The sequence below is a fragment of the Chamaea fasciata genome, unplaced genomic scaffold (assembly GCF_029207755.1).
Source record: "Chamaea fasciata isolate MVZ Bird 193981 ecotype frontalis unplaced genomic scaffold, bChaFas1.0.hap1 SCAF_576, whole genome shotgun sequence".
In the NCBI taxonomy this organism is placed as follows: domain Eukaryota; kingdom Metazoa; phylum Chordata; class Aves; order Passeriformes; family Sylviidae; genus Chamaea; species Chamaea fasciata.
Window position 1 is genome coordinate 3,320 of NW_027094661.1, and position 18,313 is coordinate 21,632.

The 18,313-nt window shown below is 41.7% G+C and overlaps 1 protein-coding gene across 2 annotated transcripts in view; it reads right to left on the minus strand.

Moving 5' to 3' along the window:
* Positions 1-1,826: 1,826 nt before the first annotated feature.
* LOC136305694 (bromodomain-containing protein 2-like) overlaps positions 1,827-18,313 on the minus strand; it is a 37,626-nt gene continuing 21,139 nt past the window's right edge. The window contains exons 7-13 of one of the 2 annotated variants that reach the window (XM_066209003.1): positions 15,845-16,225; positions 13,533-13,661; positions 11,456-11,698; positions 9,448-9,593; positions 6,986-7,299; positions 4,636-4,758; positions 1,827-3,584 (exon numbers count right to left, since the gene is read on the minus strand). In XM_066209003.1, the coding sequence (XP_066065100.1) occupies positions 3,454-3,584; positions 4,636-4,758; positions 6,986-7,299; positions 9,448-9,593; positions 11,456-11,698; positions 13,533-13,661; positions 15,845-16,225 (1,467 nt within the window). In that variant the 3' untranslated portion in view covers positions 1,827-3,453. Of the gene's footprint in view, positions 3,585-4,635; positions 4,759-6,985; positions 7,300-9,447; positions 9,633-11,455; positions 11,699-13,532; positions 13,662-15,844; positions 16,226-18,313 lie in introns of both variants that reach the window. The other variant, XM_066209002.1, reaches the window with a different exon arrangement.

Below are 18,313 nucleotides of genomic sequence, written 5' to 3' on the forward strand. Positions count from 1 at the left end.
GACACGGGGGGGGACACGGGGGGACACGGGGGGGACACGGGGGACACGGGGGGACACGGGGGGGACACGGGGGGGACACGGGGGGGACACGGGGGGGGACACGGGGGGACACGGGGGGGGACACGGGGGGACACGGGGGGACACGGGGGACACGGGGGGACACGGGGGGACACGGGGGGGACACACGGGGGGGACACGGGGGGGACACGGGGGACACGGGGGGGGACACGGGGGGACACGGGGGGGACACGGGGGGGACACGGGGGGGACACGGGGGGACACGGGGGGGGACACCCGGGGGTCCCCAGTTCCCGAGCCTGCCCACCCTCCATAACGGGGCGTCTCTAATCTGCCCGGCAACTGGTGAGTCATCGGCGCCGCGCCCTCTGATTGGTTGGAGTCGTACGGCGCCGTCGGTGATTGGTTGATTTTTCGCCGGGGTTGTTTTAATGGCGGGGGCGGGATTTGGTGGTGGGTGGGCGATCCCAAATGTTGCCAGAGTGATCCCAAAAAAATCACAAAATTCGGGAATTTGGGGCTTTTCCCACCCCTTGGGATGGGTTTGGGATCTCAAAATTATCCCAGATATTCCCAAAATTATCCCAAAAATTCCCAAAATTCGGGAATTTGGGGCTTTTCCCCACCCCTTGGGATGGGTTTGGGAGCTCAGAATGATCCCAAATATTCCCGAAAATTCCCAAAATTCGGGAATTTGGGGCTTTTCCCACCCCTTGGGATGGATTTGGGATCTCAAAATGATCCCAAATATTCCCAAAATTATCCCAAAAATTCCCAAAATTCGGGAATTTGGGGCTTTTCCCACCCCTTGGAGTTGATTGGGGAGCTCAGAATGATCCCAAATATTCCCAAGATGATCCCAAATATTCCGAACTTCGGGAATTCGGACACGGGATTGTCCCTTGAAACGGGTCTGAAAGTTCGGGATGATCCCAAATATTCCCCCAAAATGATCCCAAAAATTGCCAAAATCCAATCAAAATAAAAAATTCCACGAGCTTTCAACTGGAATAATATTTTCTTTATTTACACCTTCCAAGAATTCCAAAGGATTTTTTTTAATTATTTTTTTTATTTTTTTGTGTTTTTTTTTTTTTTTAGTTTTTTTTTGTCACGTTTTGTTTTTGTAGGAAAAAAAAAAAAAACCGAAACAAAAAAAACCCCAAAAAAGCTGAAAACACGAATTTTTGTTTTTGTTTTTTTTTCCTAAAGGAGCTACGAGGTGGGGAAGGAGGAGGAGGAGGAGGAAAAATGGGGGAAAAACAAAAAAAAAAGGGGGAAAAAAAACCTCCAAAAAAAGGCAAAAAAAAAAAATCAGGAAAAGAAAAAAATCAGGAAAAGAAAAAAATCAGGAAAAATAAAGAAAAAAATCAGGAAAAATAAAGAAGAAAAATCAGGGAAAGAAAAAAAAATTCAGGAAAAAAATCAGGAAAAATAAAGAAAAAAATCAGGAAAAATAAAGAAAAAACCAGGAAAAATAAAGAAAAAATCAGGAAAAATAAAGAAAAAAAAATCAGGAAAAATAAAGGAAAAAAACCAGGAAAAATAAAGAAAAAAATCAGGAAAAATAAATCCAGGAATAATTAATTAAAATAAAAAAATTCCAAAGTAAAAATAATAATAAAAAAAATTCCGACCCCTCCCGTATTTTATTAATTTTATTTTATTATTTCCCAGGATTTTTTTTTTTTCCTGGAGGGGTTTGGAATTTTTTTTTTTCTCTCTCCCAGTTTTTTATTATTTTTCTCCCCTCAAATAAATTAATTCATTAAATTTTTTTTCTTGAAAAAAAAAAAAAAAAAAGGGAATTTTTAATTTTTTTTTTGTCTTTTTTGGAGGAAAAAAAAAGGGAATTGGAAAAATTCCTTTTTTTTTTTTTCCTTTTTTTTTTCTCCCCCCATCCCTCCCCTCCCCTCGGAATTGTGGAATTTTTCCCGCCCCTTTTCCCAGTTTTTTTCAGATTTAAAAACGAATTTTTTAAAAGGAATTTTTAATTTTTTTTCCCCCTTTTTTTTCCCGTTTTTCCACTTTTTTTTTTTTAATTATTTTTTCCATTTTTTTTTCCTTAAAAACCCCCAATAATTTTAATTCTCATCCCGTTTTTTATGCCCTCACTCCAAAAAAAAAAAAACCTCCGGTAAAACAAAACAAAAAAAAACCCCCAAAAAACACCAAAAAAAAAATCAAAATAAAATCCCTTAAACTAAAAAAAAGGGAAAAAAAAGGGAAAATCGGGAAAAATCCCGGAAAAATCCGGGAAAATCCCCCAAATTTCTGCGGTTTTGTTTTTTTTTTTTTTCAAGTCCGTGCTGGGGAAAAGATTTTTTTTTGTTTGGGGGGGGGGGGGAGGGAAAAGGAAAAATCGGGAATTTTTATTTGAAGGGAATAAAGGAGGAGAATTCCCAGCTCAGCTCAGTTCCGGTCCCGCGGATTTTTCCCCCAAAAAATCCGGATTTTCTCCCGGGAATTTGGATTTTGGTGGTTTTTTGTTTCTTCTTTATCCCAGAAGTTTCTCCAGTTCTCCCGTTGGTTTTTTTTTTTTTTCCTTGGAATTTTCCGTTTTCCGGCGTTTTTCTCCCGGAATTTTCCATTTTTGACAGTTTTTTCACCCAGAATTCTCCGTTCTCTGCTCCTTTTCACCCAGAATTTTCCATTTCTGATGTTTCGTCCCCGGAATTTTCCATTTCTGGCCGTTTTTCCCCAGGAATTTTTCCATTTCTGATGTTTTTTCCCGGAAATTCTCAATTCCCACCGATTTTTCCTCGGAATTCTTCATTTCCTGCTGGTTTTTTCCAGGAAATTTTCCATTTCCGTCCCCGTCTTCCCTGGAATTTTCCATTCCTCACATCTTTTCCAAAGAATTTTGTGGCTTTTTCCAGGGAATTTTTCCATTTCCAGGGAATTTCCTCCGGGAATCCCACCGCCGATCCCGTTTATTCCACGGATTTCTCTTCTCCTTCCACATTTTCCCACCTTTTTTTTTTTTTTTCCACTTCCGGGCCGTTTTTCCCAAGAAATTTTGTTATTTTCCCAGGGAATTTTTGCTTTTTCCAATTTCCAACCTCCAGGGATATTTTTTTCCCGGAATTCCACCTCCAATTCCATTTTTCCCCCGCCGTCTTTATCCATTTCCGGGCCGTTTCTTTTCCAGAAAATTCTCTTTTCCTCCAGGAAATTCTGGTTTCCTCCAAGGAATTTTTGCTTTCTCCAAGGAAAACCTCCTCCAACCTCCGGGATTTTCTTCCCAGAACTCCACCTCCAACCCCATTTTCCCACCATTTTTTTTTTTTTTTCCCATTCCGGGGCCGTTTTTTCTGGGAATTTTTTTGTTGTGTTTTTTTTTTTTTTTCCCCTGGGAATTTTTGTTTTGTTTTTTTTTGTTTTTTTTCCCCCAGGAATATTTTTGTGTCTCATCCCACCCCCCCCCGGGCCGGGCTAAGCGGAGTCGGAGTCGCTGGTGTCCGAGGAGGACGAGGAGGAGCTGGAGCTGCTGGAGTCGGAGCTGGAGCTGGAGGCGCTGAGCCGCGACGCCGCCGCCGCCTGCGCCGACTCCGGCTTCTCGTTGGCTGCCGAAGGGAAAGGGAGAAACGGGGGGGGAAAAGTCAGGATTTGGATCCCGAAAATCCTGCGAAAAACTCGGGATCCCAATCCAAAAAAATCCCAGGGGAATTTGGGATTTGGGATCCCCAAAAAACCCAGGAAAAATTCGGGATTTGGATCCGAAAAATCCCAGGAAAATTCGGGATTTGGATCCCAAAAAATTCCAGGAAAATTTCAGGATTTGGATCCTGAAAAATCCCAGGAAAATTTGGGATTCGGATCCCAAAAAACCTGGGAAAAATTCAGGATTTGGATCCCGAAAAATCCCAGGAAAATTCGGGATTTGGATCCCAAAAATCTCAGGAAAAATTCGGGATTTTGGATCCTGAAAATCTCAGGAAAAAACCCGGATTTGGATCCCGAAAAATCCCAGGAAAATTCGGGATTCGGATCCCAAAAAACCCGTGAAAAATTCGGGATTTGGATCCTGAAAATCACAGGAAAAAGAATTGAGATTCAGATCCCAGAAATCCCGGGAAATTTGAGGATTCGGATCCCAAAAATCCTGGAGAAAACTTGGGATTTGGATCCTGAAAATCTCAGGAAAAATTCCAACGCCAAAACATTGTGGGACCTGAAATTCCCAATTGTAACCCCAGAATTCCTTCCTGGCACCTGAAATTCCCAACGCCGGCACCCGGAATTCCAATCCCAAAACATTCCAGGACCTGGAATTCCCAACTCCAATCCCAAAAATCCTCATCCCGAATTCCCAAATCCCCAAAATTCCCAAAATTCCAGAAATTTGGACCTTTTTTGGGGGATTTTTTGCCAAAGTTCTGCTGCCCACCCAAATCTGAACTCCCAGAATTCCCAAAATTCCCAGAATTCCCAAAATTCCCGGATTTCTGACCCTTTTCTGGGGGTTTCTTGGCCGAGTTGAGCTGCCCGCCCAAAATTTCCAAAATTCCCCAAAAATCCCAAATTTTGACCTTTTTTTCGGGGATTTTTCGCCAAAATTCAGCTGCCCACCCAATTCTGAATTCCCAGAATTCCCAAAATTCCCGGATTTCTGACCCTTTTTTGGGGGTTTCTTGGCCGAGTTGAGCTGCCCGCTGACGTCCTGGAGCCGCTTCTCCAATTCCCGTTTTTTTTCCAGCGCCAGCTCCTCTTTCGTCTTCCCCACCGGCTTCTTCAGGGCTGGAAAAATGGGAAAAGAGTCAGGGAAAAGTGGGAAAAGAATTGGGGAAAATCAGGAAAAAATTGGGAAAAAATTGGGAAAATTAGAGAAAAAAAATTGGGGAAAAATAGGGAATATTACAGGAAAAAATGGGGGAAAATTGGGGAAACGAAGGAAAAAATTGGGAAAACATCACAGAAAAATCAGAGAAAATTCTGGAAAAATCACAAAATCAGGAAAAACTGGGAAAAATGGGGGGGAAAATCCCAAAGAAATTGGGAAAAATGATTGAAAAAACAGGAAAAAAAAGGGAACAAATCAGAAAAAAATAGGGAAAAAAATTAGAAAAAAAATTACAAAAACATCTGAAAAAAATCAGAAAAAATCAGAAAAAAAAAGGAGAAAAAAATTAGAAAAAATCAGAAAAAAAAATATTCGGAAAAAAATCAGAAAAAATTCAGAGAAAATTGGAAAAAAATCAGAAAAAAATCAGAAAAAAAATCAGAAAAAAATCGGAAAAAATTCAGAGAAAATCAGAAAAAAATCAGAAAAAAATCAGAAAAAATTCAGAGAAAATTGGAAAAAAATCAGAAAAAAATCGGAAAAAAATCGGAAAAAAATCAGAAAAAAATCGGAAAAAAATCAGAAGAAATTGGAAAAAAAATCGGGAAAAAAATCGGGAAAAAATCAGAAAAAATCAGAAAAAATCAGGAAAAAATCAGAAAAAAATCAGAAATCAGAAAAAAATCGGGAAAAAATCAGAAAAAATCAGAAAAAATTCAGAAAAAATTGGGAAAAATCAGAAAAAATGGGGAAAAATTCAGAAAAAATTCAGAAAAAATCGGGAAAAAATCAGAAAAAAATCGGGAAAAAATCGGAAAAAATCAGAAAAAAATGGGAAAAAATTCAGAAAAAATTGGGAAAAATTCAGAAAAAATGGGGAAAAAATCAGAAAAAAATGCAAAAAATCCCCAACCCCCCCGTTCTCTGCCCCCCTCACTTTCGCTGTAGGGTTTCCGCGGTTTCTTCCTCAGGCACGAGAGCACGTATCGCTCGAGCTCCCAACCTTCCCAAAGCCCAGAATCTCAGAAAATCCCAAAAACCTCCCAAAATCCCCTAAAGATTCCCTAAGAACGAGGAAAATTGGGTAAAAAAATACGGAAAAATTGGGAAAACATCACAGAAAAATCAGAGAAAAATCAGAAAAAAAATCGGAAAAAATCGGAAAAAATTCAGAGAAAATAAGAAAAAAATCACAAAAAAATTGGGAAAAAAATTAGAAAAAAACAGAAAAAATCAGAAAAAAAGGAGAAAAAAAGGAGAAAAAAATCAGAAAAAATCAGAAAAAAATCAGGAAAAAAGTCAAAAAAATCAGAAAAAATCCAGAGAAAATTGAAAAAAATCAGAAAAAAACGGGAAAAAATCGGAAAAAAATCAGAAAAAAATCGGAAAAAATTCAGAAGAAATTGGAAAAAAAAATCGGGAAAAAAATCGGGAAAAAATCAGAAAAAAATCAGAAAAAAATCAGAAAAAATTCAGAAAAAATTCAGAGAAAATCGGAAAAAAAATCAGAAAAAAATCAGAAAAAATTCAGAAAAAATCGGAAAAAAATCAGAAAAAATCAGAAAAAAATTCAGAGAAAATCGGAAAAAAATCAGTAAAAAATCAGAAAAAATTCTGAGAAAATCGGAAAAAAATCAGAAAAAATTGGGAAAAAATCAGAAAAAGTTCAGAAAAAAATCAGAAAAAATCAGGAAAAAAATCAGAAAAAATCAGAAAAAATTCAGAAAAAAATCGGGAAAAAAATCGGAAAAAATCAGAAAAAATCGGAAAAAAATCAGAAGAAATTGGAAAAAAAAATCGGGAAAAAATTGGGAAAAAATCGGAAAAAATCAGAAAAAAATCGGAAAAAATTCAGAAGAAATTGGAAAAAAAAATCGGGAAAAAAATCGGGAAAAAATCAGAATAAATCAGAAAAAATCAGAAAAAATCAGGAAAAAATCAGAAAAAAATCAGAAATCAGAAAAAAATCGGGAAAAAATCAGAAAAAATTCAGAAAAAATTCAGAAAAAATTGGGAAAAATCAGAAAAAATGGGAAAAAATTGGGAAAAAATCAGAAAAAATTGGAAAAAAATCAGAAAAAATTCAGAAAAAATCGGAAAAAAATCGGAAAAAATTCAGAAAAAATTGGGAAAAATTCCGAAAAAATGGGGAAAAATGCAGAAACCCCCCAACGCCCCGCTCACTTTCGCTGTAGGGTTTCCGCGGTTTCTTCCTCAGGCACGAGAGCACGTATCGCTCGAGCTCCCTGAGCGTGGAGGGCTTGAGGGTCTCGAAGTCGATCTCGATCTCCTCGGGGTTGGAGTCGCGCAGCGACGGCTCGCGCGACTGGATGATGTGAACCACGCGGCCCAGCTTCTCGCCGGGCAGCTTGTTGATGTCCAGGCTCAGCTGCCGCTTCTCGTCGTACGTCATGGGCTTGGATTCTTCCTCTTCTTCCGAGTCCAGCAGGGAGGAAGGCGGGCCGGGGAGGGGAGCTTTGGAGGATTTCTTGGAGTTCCTGGAAGGAAGAATAAAAATTGTGGGGTTTAAGGGGTTTTATTCCCGTTTTTTGGGGCTTTTTGCCGGCGATTTTAGGCGGGTTTTCGTCAGGTTTTTTTTTTTTTTTTTTTCCCAACTTTTTGAGAATTTTTTGTCGCTTTCTCCTGGTTTTTTGAGGGGCGTCTCTTTAAACACTTCCCTCCATGGTTTCATCCCTTTTCCCAATTATTCAGGATTTTTTTGTCATTTTTTCCTGATTTTTTCGGGAGTTTTTTTTTTGTCACCTTTTCCCTGTTTCTCGGAATTTTTTCATCCACTTTGCTGATTTTTTTTCAGGGATGTTTTCATCCCTCTGTCCCAATTTTTGGGGGTTTTTTCCTCCCTTTTCCTCCCTCTGAGCCCAGCAGGGAGGAAGGCGGGCCGGGGAGGGGAGCTTTGGAGGATTTCTTGGAGTTTCTGGAAGGAAGAATAAAAATAAATCATTAAAATATTTTTTTTTCTGGTTTTTTCGGGATTTTTGGGGGGTTTTTCGTCATTTTGTGCAAACTTCTAGAGAATTTTTTACTGTTTCTCTCTAATTTTAAGGGAATTTTTTGTTGCTTCTCTCCCAATTTTTAGGGAATTTTTTACTGTTTCTCCCTAATTCTTTGGGAATTTTTTCGTTGTTTCTCCCTAATTTTTAGGGAATTTTTTCGTTGTTTCTCTCTAATTTTTAAGGGATTTTTTATTGCTTCTCCCTAACTTCTAGGGAATTTTTTACTGTTTCTCTCTAATTTTTTGGGAATTTTTTTGTTGTTGCTCTCTAATTTTTAGGGAATTTTTTACTGTTTCTCCCTAATTTTTAGGCAATTTTTTTGCTGTTTCTCTCTAATTTTAAGGGATTTTTTATCATTTCTCCCTAATTTTTTGGGAATTTTTTTGTTGTTGCTCTCTAATTTTAAGGGATTTTTTTGTTGTTTCTCCCTAATTTTTAGGGAATTTTTTTGCTGTTTCTCTCTAATTTTAAGGGATTTTTTATCGTTTCTCCCTAATTTTAAGGGAATTTTTTGTTGTTTCTCTCTAATTTTTAAGGGATTTTTCGTGTGTTCCCCCAAATTTTTTCAGGGATTTTTCCAGTTTTTTTCATCCCTTTTCCTCATTTTCAGGGATTCTTTTTCACCCTTTTCCCCCCCCCGTTTTTTCCAGGATTTTTTGATCCCTTTCCCCAAGTTTTCAGCATTATTTTCGTCCCTTTTCCCAATTTTTGGAGGATTTTTTGATCCTCTTTCCCAGTTTTCCTCCCTCCGAGCCCAGCAGGGAGGAAGGGGGGGGAGGGAGGGGAGCTTTGGAGCATTTCTTGGAATTTCTGGAGGAAAAATAAAATCTGGGGGTTTTTAGGGAGTTTTATTCCTGGTTTTTATGGGTCTTTTTTCCATGATTTTGGGTTTTTTTTTATTGTTTAACCCTGAGAAAATCCCAAAAAATCAATCCCCAAAAAAATCCTGTCCTAAATCCCAAAGAATCCATCCCAAATGCCCAAAAATCCATCCTAAATCCCGAGAAAACACCCCCAAAACTCCCCAAAAACTCACTTGGATCCACCTCCAGTTTTCCGGGCCCTTCTGAGCTCTGCCTGCCGCGCCCTCATCCCAAAAACCCATCTCAAACCCCAAAACTCCATCCCAAATCCCAAAAAACCGACCTCAAACCCCCTAAACTCCATCCCAAACCCCGAAAAATCCATCTCAAACACCAAAAAATTCCCGAAAATTCCCGAAAATTCCCAAAAATCCCCCAAAATTCCCAAAAATCCCCAGGAATCTCACTTGAACGCAGCCCCGGTTTTCCTGGCGCGCCGGAGCTGCGCCTGCTGCGCCCTCATCCCAAAAAACTCCATCCCAAACCCCAAAAACTCCATTCTAAACCGCAGAAAAATCCCAAAAAATTCCCGAAAATTCCCAAAAAATTCCCAAAAATCCCCCAAAATTCCCAAAAATCCCCAGGAATCTCACTTGAACGCAGCCCCGGTTTTCCTGGCGCGCCGGAGCTGCGCCTGCCGCGCCCTCATCCCGAAAAACTCCATCCCAAACCCCAAAAACTCCATTCTAAACCGCAAAAAAATCCAAAAAAATTCCCGAAAATTCCCAAAAAATTCCCGAAAATTCCCGAAAATTCCCCCAAATCTCACTTGGACGCAGCCCCGGTTTTCCTGGCGCGCCGGAGCTGCGCCTGCCGCGCGCGCGCCTCCTCGTCGGCGCCCGGCCTCCCTTTGTGCTTCTCCGACTTCTTCCTCTTCCTCTTCTCCCGTTTCTTCCGGGGTTTGGACACGGGGCCCTGCGAGAGGGCGGCCAGCTGCTCGTGCACCGCCCGCAGCTGTGGAGGGGGAATCAGCGCCGGAATTCCCGGAAAAATGGGGCTGCCCCCAGTTTTTCCCCGTTTGTTTGTTCCCCGACTTTTTTTTTCCTGATTTTCCCGTTTTTTCCTGATTTTTTTTCCGATTTTTCTCTGATTTTTTCATGATTTTTTTCCCTTTCCAATTTTATCTGATTTTTCCTGATTTTCCCTTTTTTCCCTTTTTTTCCCAATTTTTTCTGATTTTTTCATGATTTTCCCTTTTTTTTATCATTTTTTCCTGATTTTCACATTTCTTCCTGATTTTTTTCCCAATTTTTCTCTTTTTCATGATTTTCCCGATTTTTCCTGATTTTTTTCCTGATTTTTCTCTGATTTTCCCAATTTTTCCTTTCCAATTTTTCGATTTTTCCTGATTTTCCTTTTCCTTTTTTTCCCCGATTTTTTCTGATTTTTCCCCTTTTTTTTTTTATTTTTTCCTGATTTTCCCGTTTTTTCCTGATTTTTTTCCTGATTTTTCTCTGATTTTTTCATGATTTTCCCAATTTTTCCTTTCCAATTTTTCGATTTTTCCCGATTTTCCTTTTCCTTTTTTTCCCTGATTTTTTCTGATTTTTCCCGTTTTTTTCCCCGATTTTTTTCCTGATTTTCCCGGTTTTTCCTGATTTTTTTTCCCGATTTTTCTCAGATTTTTTCATGATTTTCCCGATTTTTCCTTTCCAATTTTTTCTGATTTTTCCCAATTTTCCTTTTTCCTTCTTTTCCCCGATTTTTTCTGATTTTTCCCGTTTTTTTCCCCGATTTTTTTCCTGATTTTCCCATTTTTTCCTGATTTTTTCCCGATTTTTCTCTGATTTTTTCATGATTTTCCCGATTTTTCCTTTCCCATTTTATCTGATTTTTCCTGATTTTCCCTTTTTTCTTTTTTCCGATTTTTTCACAATTTTCCCATTTTTTCCTTTTTTTTCTCCCATTTTTCTCTGATTTTTTCATGATTTTCCCTTTTTTTTTTCTGATTTTTTTCTTCGATTTTTCTGTGATTTTTTCTGATTTTTTTTCTCATTTTTCTCCCTCCTTTTTCCCAAACTTTCTCCTGTTTTTTTTCCCCCAACGTTTCTCCCAATTATTTTGATTTTTTTCCAACTTTTCTAGAATTTTCTCCCAATTTTCCTGATTTTTTCCCAATTTTCTCACCAATTTCCTTGATTTTCCCCCGTATTTTTCCCACTTTTCCCCCCAAATTTCCCTAATTTTTTCCCCCACTTCTTCCCCCAATTTTTTCCCATTTTTCCCTCGATTTTCTCCCAGTTTTTTCCCGAATTCCTCCCCCATTTTTTCCTGCTTTTTCTCCAATTTCCCCCTAATTTTTTCCTGTTTTATTCCCAAATCTTCCCCAATTTCCCTAATTTTTTCCCTGAATTTCCCCCCAACTTTTTCCTGTTTTTTTCCCCCAATTTCCCAACTTTTTCCCGTTTTCCCCCCAATTTTTTCCTGTTTTTTTCCTAATTTTCGCCCAATTTCCCCCCAACTTTTCCCCATTTTTCCCCCAATTTCCCACCTTTTTCCTGTTTTTCCCCCCATTTCCCCCCAACTTTTCCTCGTTTTCCCCCAATTTCCCAACTTTTTCCTGTTTTTTCCCCCAATTTCCCCCCAACTTTTTCCTGTTTTCCCCCAATTTCCCCCCAACTTTTCCCCGTTTTTCCCCCAATTTCCCACCTTTTTCCTGTATTTCCCCCCAACTTTTCCCCATTTCCCCCCAATTTCCCACCTTTTTCCTGTTTTCCCCCCAACTTTTCCCCGTTTTCCCCCAAACTCCCCCAATTTCCCCCCCGTTCCCTCCGCACCTGCTCCTGCAGCTCCGCCAGCCGGTTGGCCCGTTCCTCCTCGGAGTCGGAGCTCTCCTCGCTCTCCGAGGACGTCTCCGTGGAACTCTCCTCGTCCTCGTCCTCGTCCTCGTCGTCGTCGTCGTCGTCCTCGTCGCTCGACGAGTCCTCCGACGACGACTTGGGCAGCGGCAGCGGCGCCGACGCCGCGCCCGACTCGGGCGGCTCGTCCGGCATCTTGGCGTAGCTGAACTCAAACACGTCCTGGGGAAAAAAGATTCGGGGGAAATTTGTGGGATTCGGGGAAAAATTTGGGGATTTTTGGGGATTTTTGGAGAATTTTGGGGATTTTTTGAGGATTTTTGGGATTTTTTGGGGATTTCGGGAAGCGCCCGACTCCCACGGCTCATCCGGCACCTTGGCGTAGCTGAACTCGAACACGTCCTGGGGAAAAAAGATTCGGGGGAAATTTGTGGGATTCGGGGAAAAATTTGGGGATTTTTGGGGATTTTTTGAGAATTTGGGGGATTTTTGGGGGATTTTTTTGAGAATTTTCGGGATTTTGGGAAGCGCCCGACTCGGGCGGCTCGTCCGGCATCTTGGCGTAGCTGAACTCGAACACGTCCTGGGAAAAAAGATTTGGGGAAGTTTTGTGGGATTTTGGGAAATTTTGGCGAATTTTTGGGGATGTGGGGGGATTTTTTTGGGATTTTTGGGGGATTTTTGGGGATTTCGGGAAGCGCCCGACTCGGGCGGCTCGTCCGGCACCTTGGCGTAGCTGAACTCGAACACGTCCTGGGGAAAAAAGATTCGGGGGAAATTTGTGGGATTCGGGGAAAAATTTGGGGATTTTTGGGGATTTTTGGAGAATTTGGGGGATTTTTGGGGGATTTTTTTGAGAATTTTGGGGATTTTGGGAAGCGCCTGACTCGGGCGGCTCGTCCGGCACCTTGGCGTAGCTGAACTCAAACACGTCCTGGGAAAAAAGATTCGGGGGAAATTTGTGGGATTCGGGGAAAAATTTGGGGATTTTTGGGGATTTTTTGAGAATTTTGGGGATTTTTTGGGGATTTTTGGGGAATTTTGGGGATTTTTTGGGATTTTTGGGGAATTTTGGGGATTTTGGGGGGAATTTTGGGGATTTTTTGAGGATTTTTGGGATTTTTTGGGGATTTTGGGAAGCGCCCGACTCGGGCGGCTCGTCCGGCATCTTGGCGTAGCTGAACTCGAACACGTTCTGGGAAAAAAGATTTGGGGAAACCTGTGGGATTTGGGGAAAAATTTGGGAATTTTTGGGGATTTTTCGGGATTTTTTGAGAATTTTGGGGATTTTTTGAGGATTTTTGGGGGATTTTTGGGGATTTTTTGAGAATTTTTGGGATTTTTGGGGGATTTTGGGAACCGCCCGACTCCCGCGGCTCGTCCGGCATCTTGGCGCAGCTGAACTCAAACACGTCCTGAGCAAGAAATTTTGGGAAATTTTGGACTTTTTTGGGAATTCTACGGGAAATTTTGAGAATTTTTTGGAGATTTTGGGAGATTTTTTTGGAATTTCTGGGGATTTTTGGGGCGGGAATTTTGGGGGAGTTTTAGGGAGGATTTGGGGGGATTTGGGGGATTTTTTAGGGATTTTTTTGGATTCTTGGGGGGGTTTTTTGGGGAAATTTGGGATCTTTTTCTCCAATTTTTTCTGATTTTTCCCTGATTTTCCCCCACGATTTCCCTCCCTTTGTTTCCCCCATTTTTCCTGGTTTTTTCCTCCAATTTTTCCTGATTTTTCTCGATTTCTCCCCTTTATTTCTTCGGAATTTTTTCTGGATTTCTTCCCCCATTTTTTTCCTCTTTTTTTTTTTTTTTTCCCTGATTTTTTCTCGATTTTTCCCCCCGAATTTGATTTTTTTTCCCTAAATTTTCCCCGTATTTTTTCCCTGAATTTTTCCCCATTTCACCTCCCAACGCAACCCCCAAACCCCCAAAACCCCGATGCCAAAAAACCCCGAATTCCGACCGAAAAATCCCCAATTTTTTTTTTTTTTTCTTTTCCCAGAATTCTGGGGTGTTTCTTTGGGAATTTCCGGGAATTCTGGGAATGGCTCACCTGCAGTTTCCTGGCCATGGCCACCACGTCGTGGTCGGGCGGGTTGTACTTGTAGCAGTTGGAGAACATCAACCGGACGTCGGCGGCGAATTCCTGCGCGTCGCGGTAATCCCGGTTCTCCATCTTCCTCTGAGGGGGGAAAACGGCGGGAAAGTCACATGGGGGGGAGGCCTAAAATGGCCGACGGGGTCATGGAAAGGTCAGCGGGGTCATGGAAAGGTCAAGAGGGTCATGGAAAGGTCATGGAATGGTCAAAGGGGTCGTTGAATGGTCAATGAAGTCTTGGAATGGTCATGGAAAGGTCAACGGGGTCATGGAAGGGTCAATGGGATAACAGAAAGGTCAATGGGGTCATGGAAAGGTCAACGGGGTCATGGAAGGGTCAGTGAGGTCATTGAATGGTCAACAGGTTCCTGGGAAGGTCAATGAGGTCATGGAAGGGTCAACGGGGTCATGGAAGGATCAGTGGGGTCATGGAAGGGTCAGTGAGGTCATTGAATGGTCAACAGGTTCCTGGGAAGGTCAATGAGGTCATGGAAGGGTCAACGGGGTCATGGAAGGGTCAACGGGGTCATGGAAAGGTCAGTAATGTCATGGAAGGGTCAGTGGGGTCATGGAAGGGTCAATGGGTAAATAGAAAGGTCAACGGGGTCATGGAAAGGTCAACAGGGTCATGGAAGGGTCAACGGGGTCATGGAAGGGTCAGTGGGGTCATGGAAAGGTCAGTAATGTCATGGAAGGGTCAGTGGGGTCATTGAATGGTCAACAGGATCCTGGGAAGGTCAATGAGGTCATGGAAGGGTCAATGGGGTCATGGAGAGGTCAATAACATCATGGAAGGGTCAACGAGGTCATGGAAGGGTCAGTGGGGCCGTTGAATGATCAACAGGATCCCGGGAAGGGCAATGAGGTCATGGATGGGTCAACGGGGTCACAGAAGGGTCAACGGGGTCACAGAAGGGTCAACGGGGTCATGGATGGGTCAACGGGGTCATGGAGAGGTCAACGGGGTCACAGAAGGGTCAACGGGGTCATGAGAGGTCATGGGGGTCATGGAAGCGTCAATCCAAAAAATCCTCCAAAAATCCTAAAAAATCCTAAAAAAATCCTTCCAAATACTAAAGTTAAAAAAAAAGCCAAATAAACCCCAAAAAAATCCCTAAAAAGTGCCAAAAAAATCCCCAAATCTCGGGACAATTCCCAAAAATCCCCCACGAAACCGCTCCCACCTTGATGGTGCCGAGATCCATGGGATGCTTGATGATCTCGTGGTAGTCGTGCAGCCCCAAGGCCGACGCGTCCACTGGCTCATAGAACGGCCCCAACCCCAAAAATCCCTTTGAAATCCCCCAAAAAAACCCTAAAAAATTCCAAAAAATCCCAAAAAATCCTTGAGATATTGCCTGAAAAAATCCTAAAATTCCCCAAAAAGCCACAAAACCCTAATACCAAAAAAAAGCCAAAAAAAGCCCCAAAAATCCCAAAAAAACCTCAGAAAATCCCAAAAAAACCCTAAAAATATAAAAAAAATCCACAAAAAAACCCAAAAAATCCTTTAAAAATACCTGAAAAAAATTCCAAAAAATCCCCGAAGACAGACTAAAAAATCCCTGAGAAGAGTTCTAAAAAACCTTAAAAAATTCCTGAAAATCCCCCAAAAAACCCCCGAAAAAATGCCAAAAAACCCCCTAAAAAATCCAAAAAAATCCCTAAAAATCCCAAAACTCCCCCAAATTTCGGGCAAACTCCCGAGAACCCGCTCCCACCTTGATGGTGCTGAGATCCATGGGATGCTTGATGATCTCGTGGTAGTCGTGCAGCCCCAAGGCCGACGCGTCCACGGGTTTGTAGAAGGGCCCAAACCCCAAAAATCCCTTTAAAATTCCCCCAAAAAAACCCTAAAAAATGCCAAAAAATCCCTAAAAAATGCCAAAAGAACTCACAACCATCTTAAAAAAAAAATCTAAAAAATGCAAAAGAAACCCTCAAAAATCCTTTAAAAATCCCCAAAAAACACCTGAAAAACAGCAAAACAATCCAAGAAAACACCAAAAAATCCTAAAAAATTCCCCCAAAAAGCCTAAAAAAATCCTTTAAAAAATTCCAAAAAATCTCAGAAAATCCCTAAAAACCCCCAAAAACCTCCTAAAACAATGTCAAAAAAACATCCTAAAAAACCCCAAAAAATCCCTAAAAACCCCCAAAAACCTCCTAAAACAACGCCAAAAAAACCCCGAAAAAATCCAGAAAAATCCCAAAAAATCCCCAAAACCCCCCAAATTTCGGGCAAACTCCCGAGAACCCGCTCCCACCTTGATGGTGCTGAGATCCATGGGATGCTTGATGATCTCGTGGTAGTCGTGCAGCCCCAAGGCCGACGCGTCCACGGGTTTGTAGAAGGGCCAGGCGTAGGCGGCGTGTTTCTTGGACAGCAGCTCCTTCAAGATGCCGTTGCAATATTTCAGCTGCTCCGAGAGTTTCCCCCTCTTGGACGTTTGGTGCTGTTGGGAATCGGGCAGATCTTTTTTGGGCGGTTTGATGGGTCGGCCGCTCTCGCGCCGCGCCGGGATTTTGGCGGCTTTGGGGGTTTCGGTCGAAGGGGACGATTGGCCGGCGGCGACGGCGGCGTTGGTGGCGATGATGGCGGTGGTGGTGGGAGTGGTGGTGTCGGCTTTTCGCTTCACGCCTTTTTTCTGCCGTTTGGACCGAAAAAAAAGCAGGAATTTTAGGATTTCGGGGAATTTTTGGGGGGAAAAATTGAAGAATTTTGGTTTTTCTGGGGAAAATCGAAAGATTTTCGGCTTTTCTGGGGTTTTTAGGGGGGAAAATTAAAGGATTAGGGGGTTTTTAGGGATTTTTGGGGGGAAAATTGAAGGATTTGGGGCTGTTTGGGGTTTTGGGGGAGAAATTTCAGAATTTTGGGAGTTTTGGGGAGTTTTTTGGGGGAAAAATTGAAGATTTTTGGTTTTTCTGGGGTTTTTTTGAGGAGAAATTTAAGGATTTGGGGTTTTTTACGGATTTTTTGGGGGGAAAACCAGGAGATTTTTGGCTTTTCTAGGGATTTTTGGGGGGGAATTTAAGGCTTTTCGGTTTTTCTAGGAGAAATTCCAACATTTGGAGATTTTTTGGGAATTTTCAGGGAAAAATTTAAGGATTCGGGGGTTTTCTGAGGGTCTTGGAGGAGAAATTTGAGGGTTTTGGGGTTTTTTGGGGAAGAATCGAAGGGTTTGGGGGTCGGTGGTGGGAGTGGTGGTGTCGGCTTTTCGCTTCACGCCTTTTTTCTGCCGTTTGGACCGAAAAAAAGCAGGAATTTTAGGATTTCGGGGAATTTTTGGGGGGAAAAATTGAAGAATTTTGGTTTTTCTGGGTTTTTTGGGGGAAAATCGAAAGATTTTCGGCTTTTCTGGGGTTTTTTGGGGGGAAAAATTGAAGAATTTTGGGTTTTCTGGGTTTTTTGGGGGAAAATCAAAAGATTTTTGGCTTTTCTGGGGTTTTTTCGGGGGGAAATTAAAGGATTTGGGGGTTTTTAGGGATTTTTGGGGGGAAAATTGAAGGATTTGGGGCTGTTTGGGGTTTTCGGGGGGAAATTTCAGAATTTTGGGAGTTTTGGGGAGTTTTTTGGGGGAAAATCAAAAGATTTTTGGCTTTTCTGGGGTTTTTTTGAGGAGAAATTTAAGGATTTGGGGTTTTTTACGGATTTTTTGGGGGAAAACCAAAAGATTTTTGGCTTTTCTAGGGATTTTTGGGGGGGAATTTAAGGCTTTTCAGTTTTTCTAGGAGAAACTCCAACATTTGGAGATTTTTTGGGAATTTTCAGGGAAAAATTTAAGGATTCGGGGGTTTTCTGAGGGTCTTGGAGGAGAAATTTGAGGGTTTTGGGGTTTTTTGGGGAAGAATCGAAGGGTTTGGGGGTCGGTGGTGGGAGTGGTGGTGTCGGCTTTTCGCTTCACGCCTTTTTTCTGCCGTTTGTACCGAAAAAAACAGGGATTTTAGGATTTCGGGGAATTTTTGGGGGAAAAATTGAAGAATTTTGGTTTTTCCGGGTTTTTTGGGGGAAATCGAAAGATTTTCGGCTTTTCTGGGGTTTTTTGGGGGGAAAAATTGAAGAATTTTGGGTTTTCTGGGTTTTTTGGGGGGGAAATCGAAAGATTTTCGGCTTTTCTGGGGTTTTTTCGGGGGGGAAATTAAAGGATTTGGGGGTTTTTAGGGATTTTTGGGGGGAAAATTGAAGGATTTGGGGGTGTTTGGGGTTTTGGGGGGAAATTTCAGAATTTTGGGAGTTTTGGGGAGTTTTTTGGGGGAAATTTAAAGGTTTTGGGGTTGGTGGCGATGATGGCGGTGGTGGTGGGAGTGGTGGTGTCGGCTTTTCGCTTCACGCCTTTTTTCTGCCGTTTGGACCGAAAAAAACAGGGATTTTAGGATTTCGGGGAATTTTTGGGGGGAAAAATTGAAGAATTTAGGTTTTTCTGGGTTTTTTGGGGGGGAAATCAAAAGATTTTTGGCTTTTCTGGGGTTTTTCTGGGGAGAAATTTAAGGATTTGGGGTTTTTTACGGATTTTTTGGGGGGAAAACCAGGAGATTTTTGGTTTTTCTGGGGATTTTTGGGGGGAAATTTAAGGCTTTTCGGTTTTTCTAGGAGAAATTCCAACATTTGGAGATTTTTTGGGAATTTTCAGGGAAAAATTTAAGGATTCGGGGGTTTTCTGAGGGTCTTGGAGGAGAAATTTGAGGGTTTTGGGGTTTTTTGGGGAAGAATCGAAGGGTTTGGGGGTCGGTGGTGG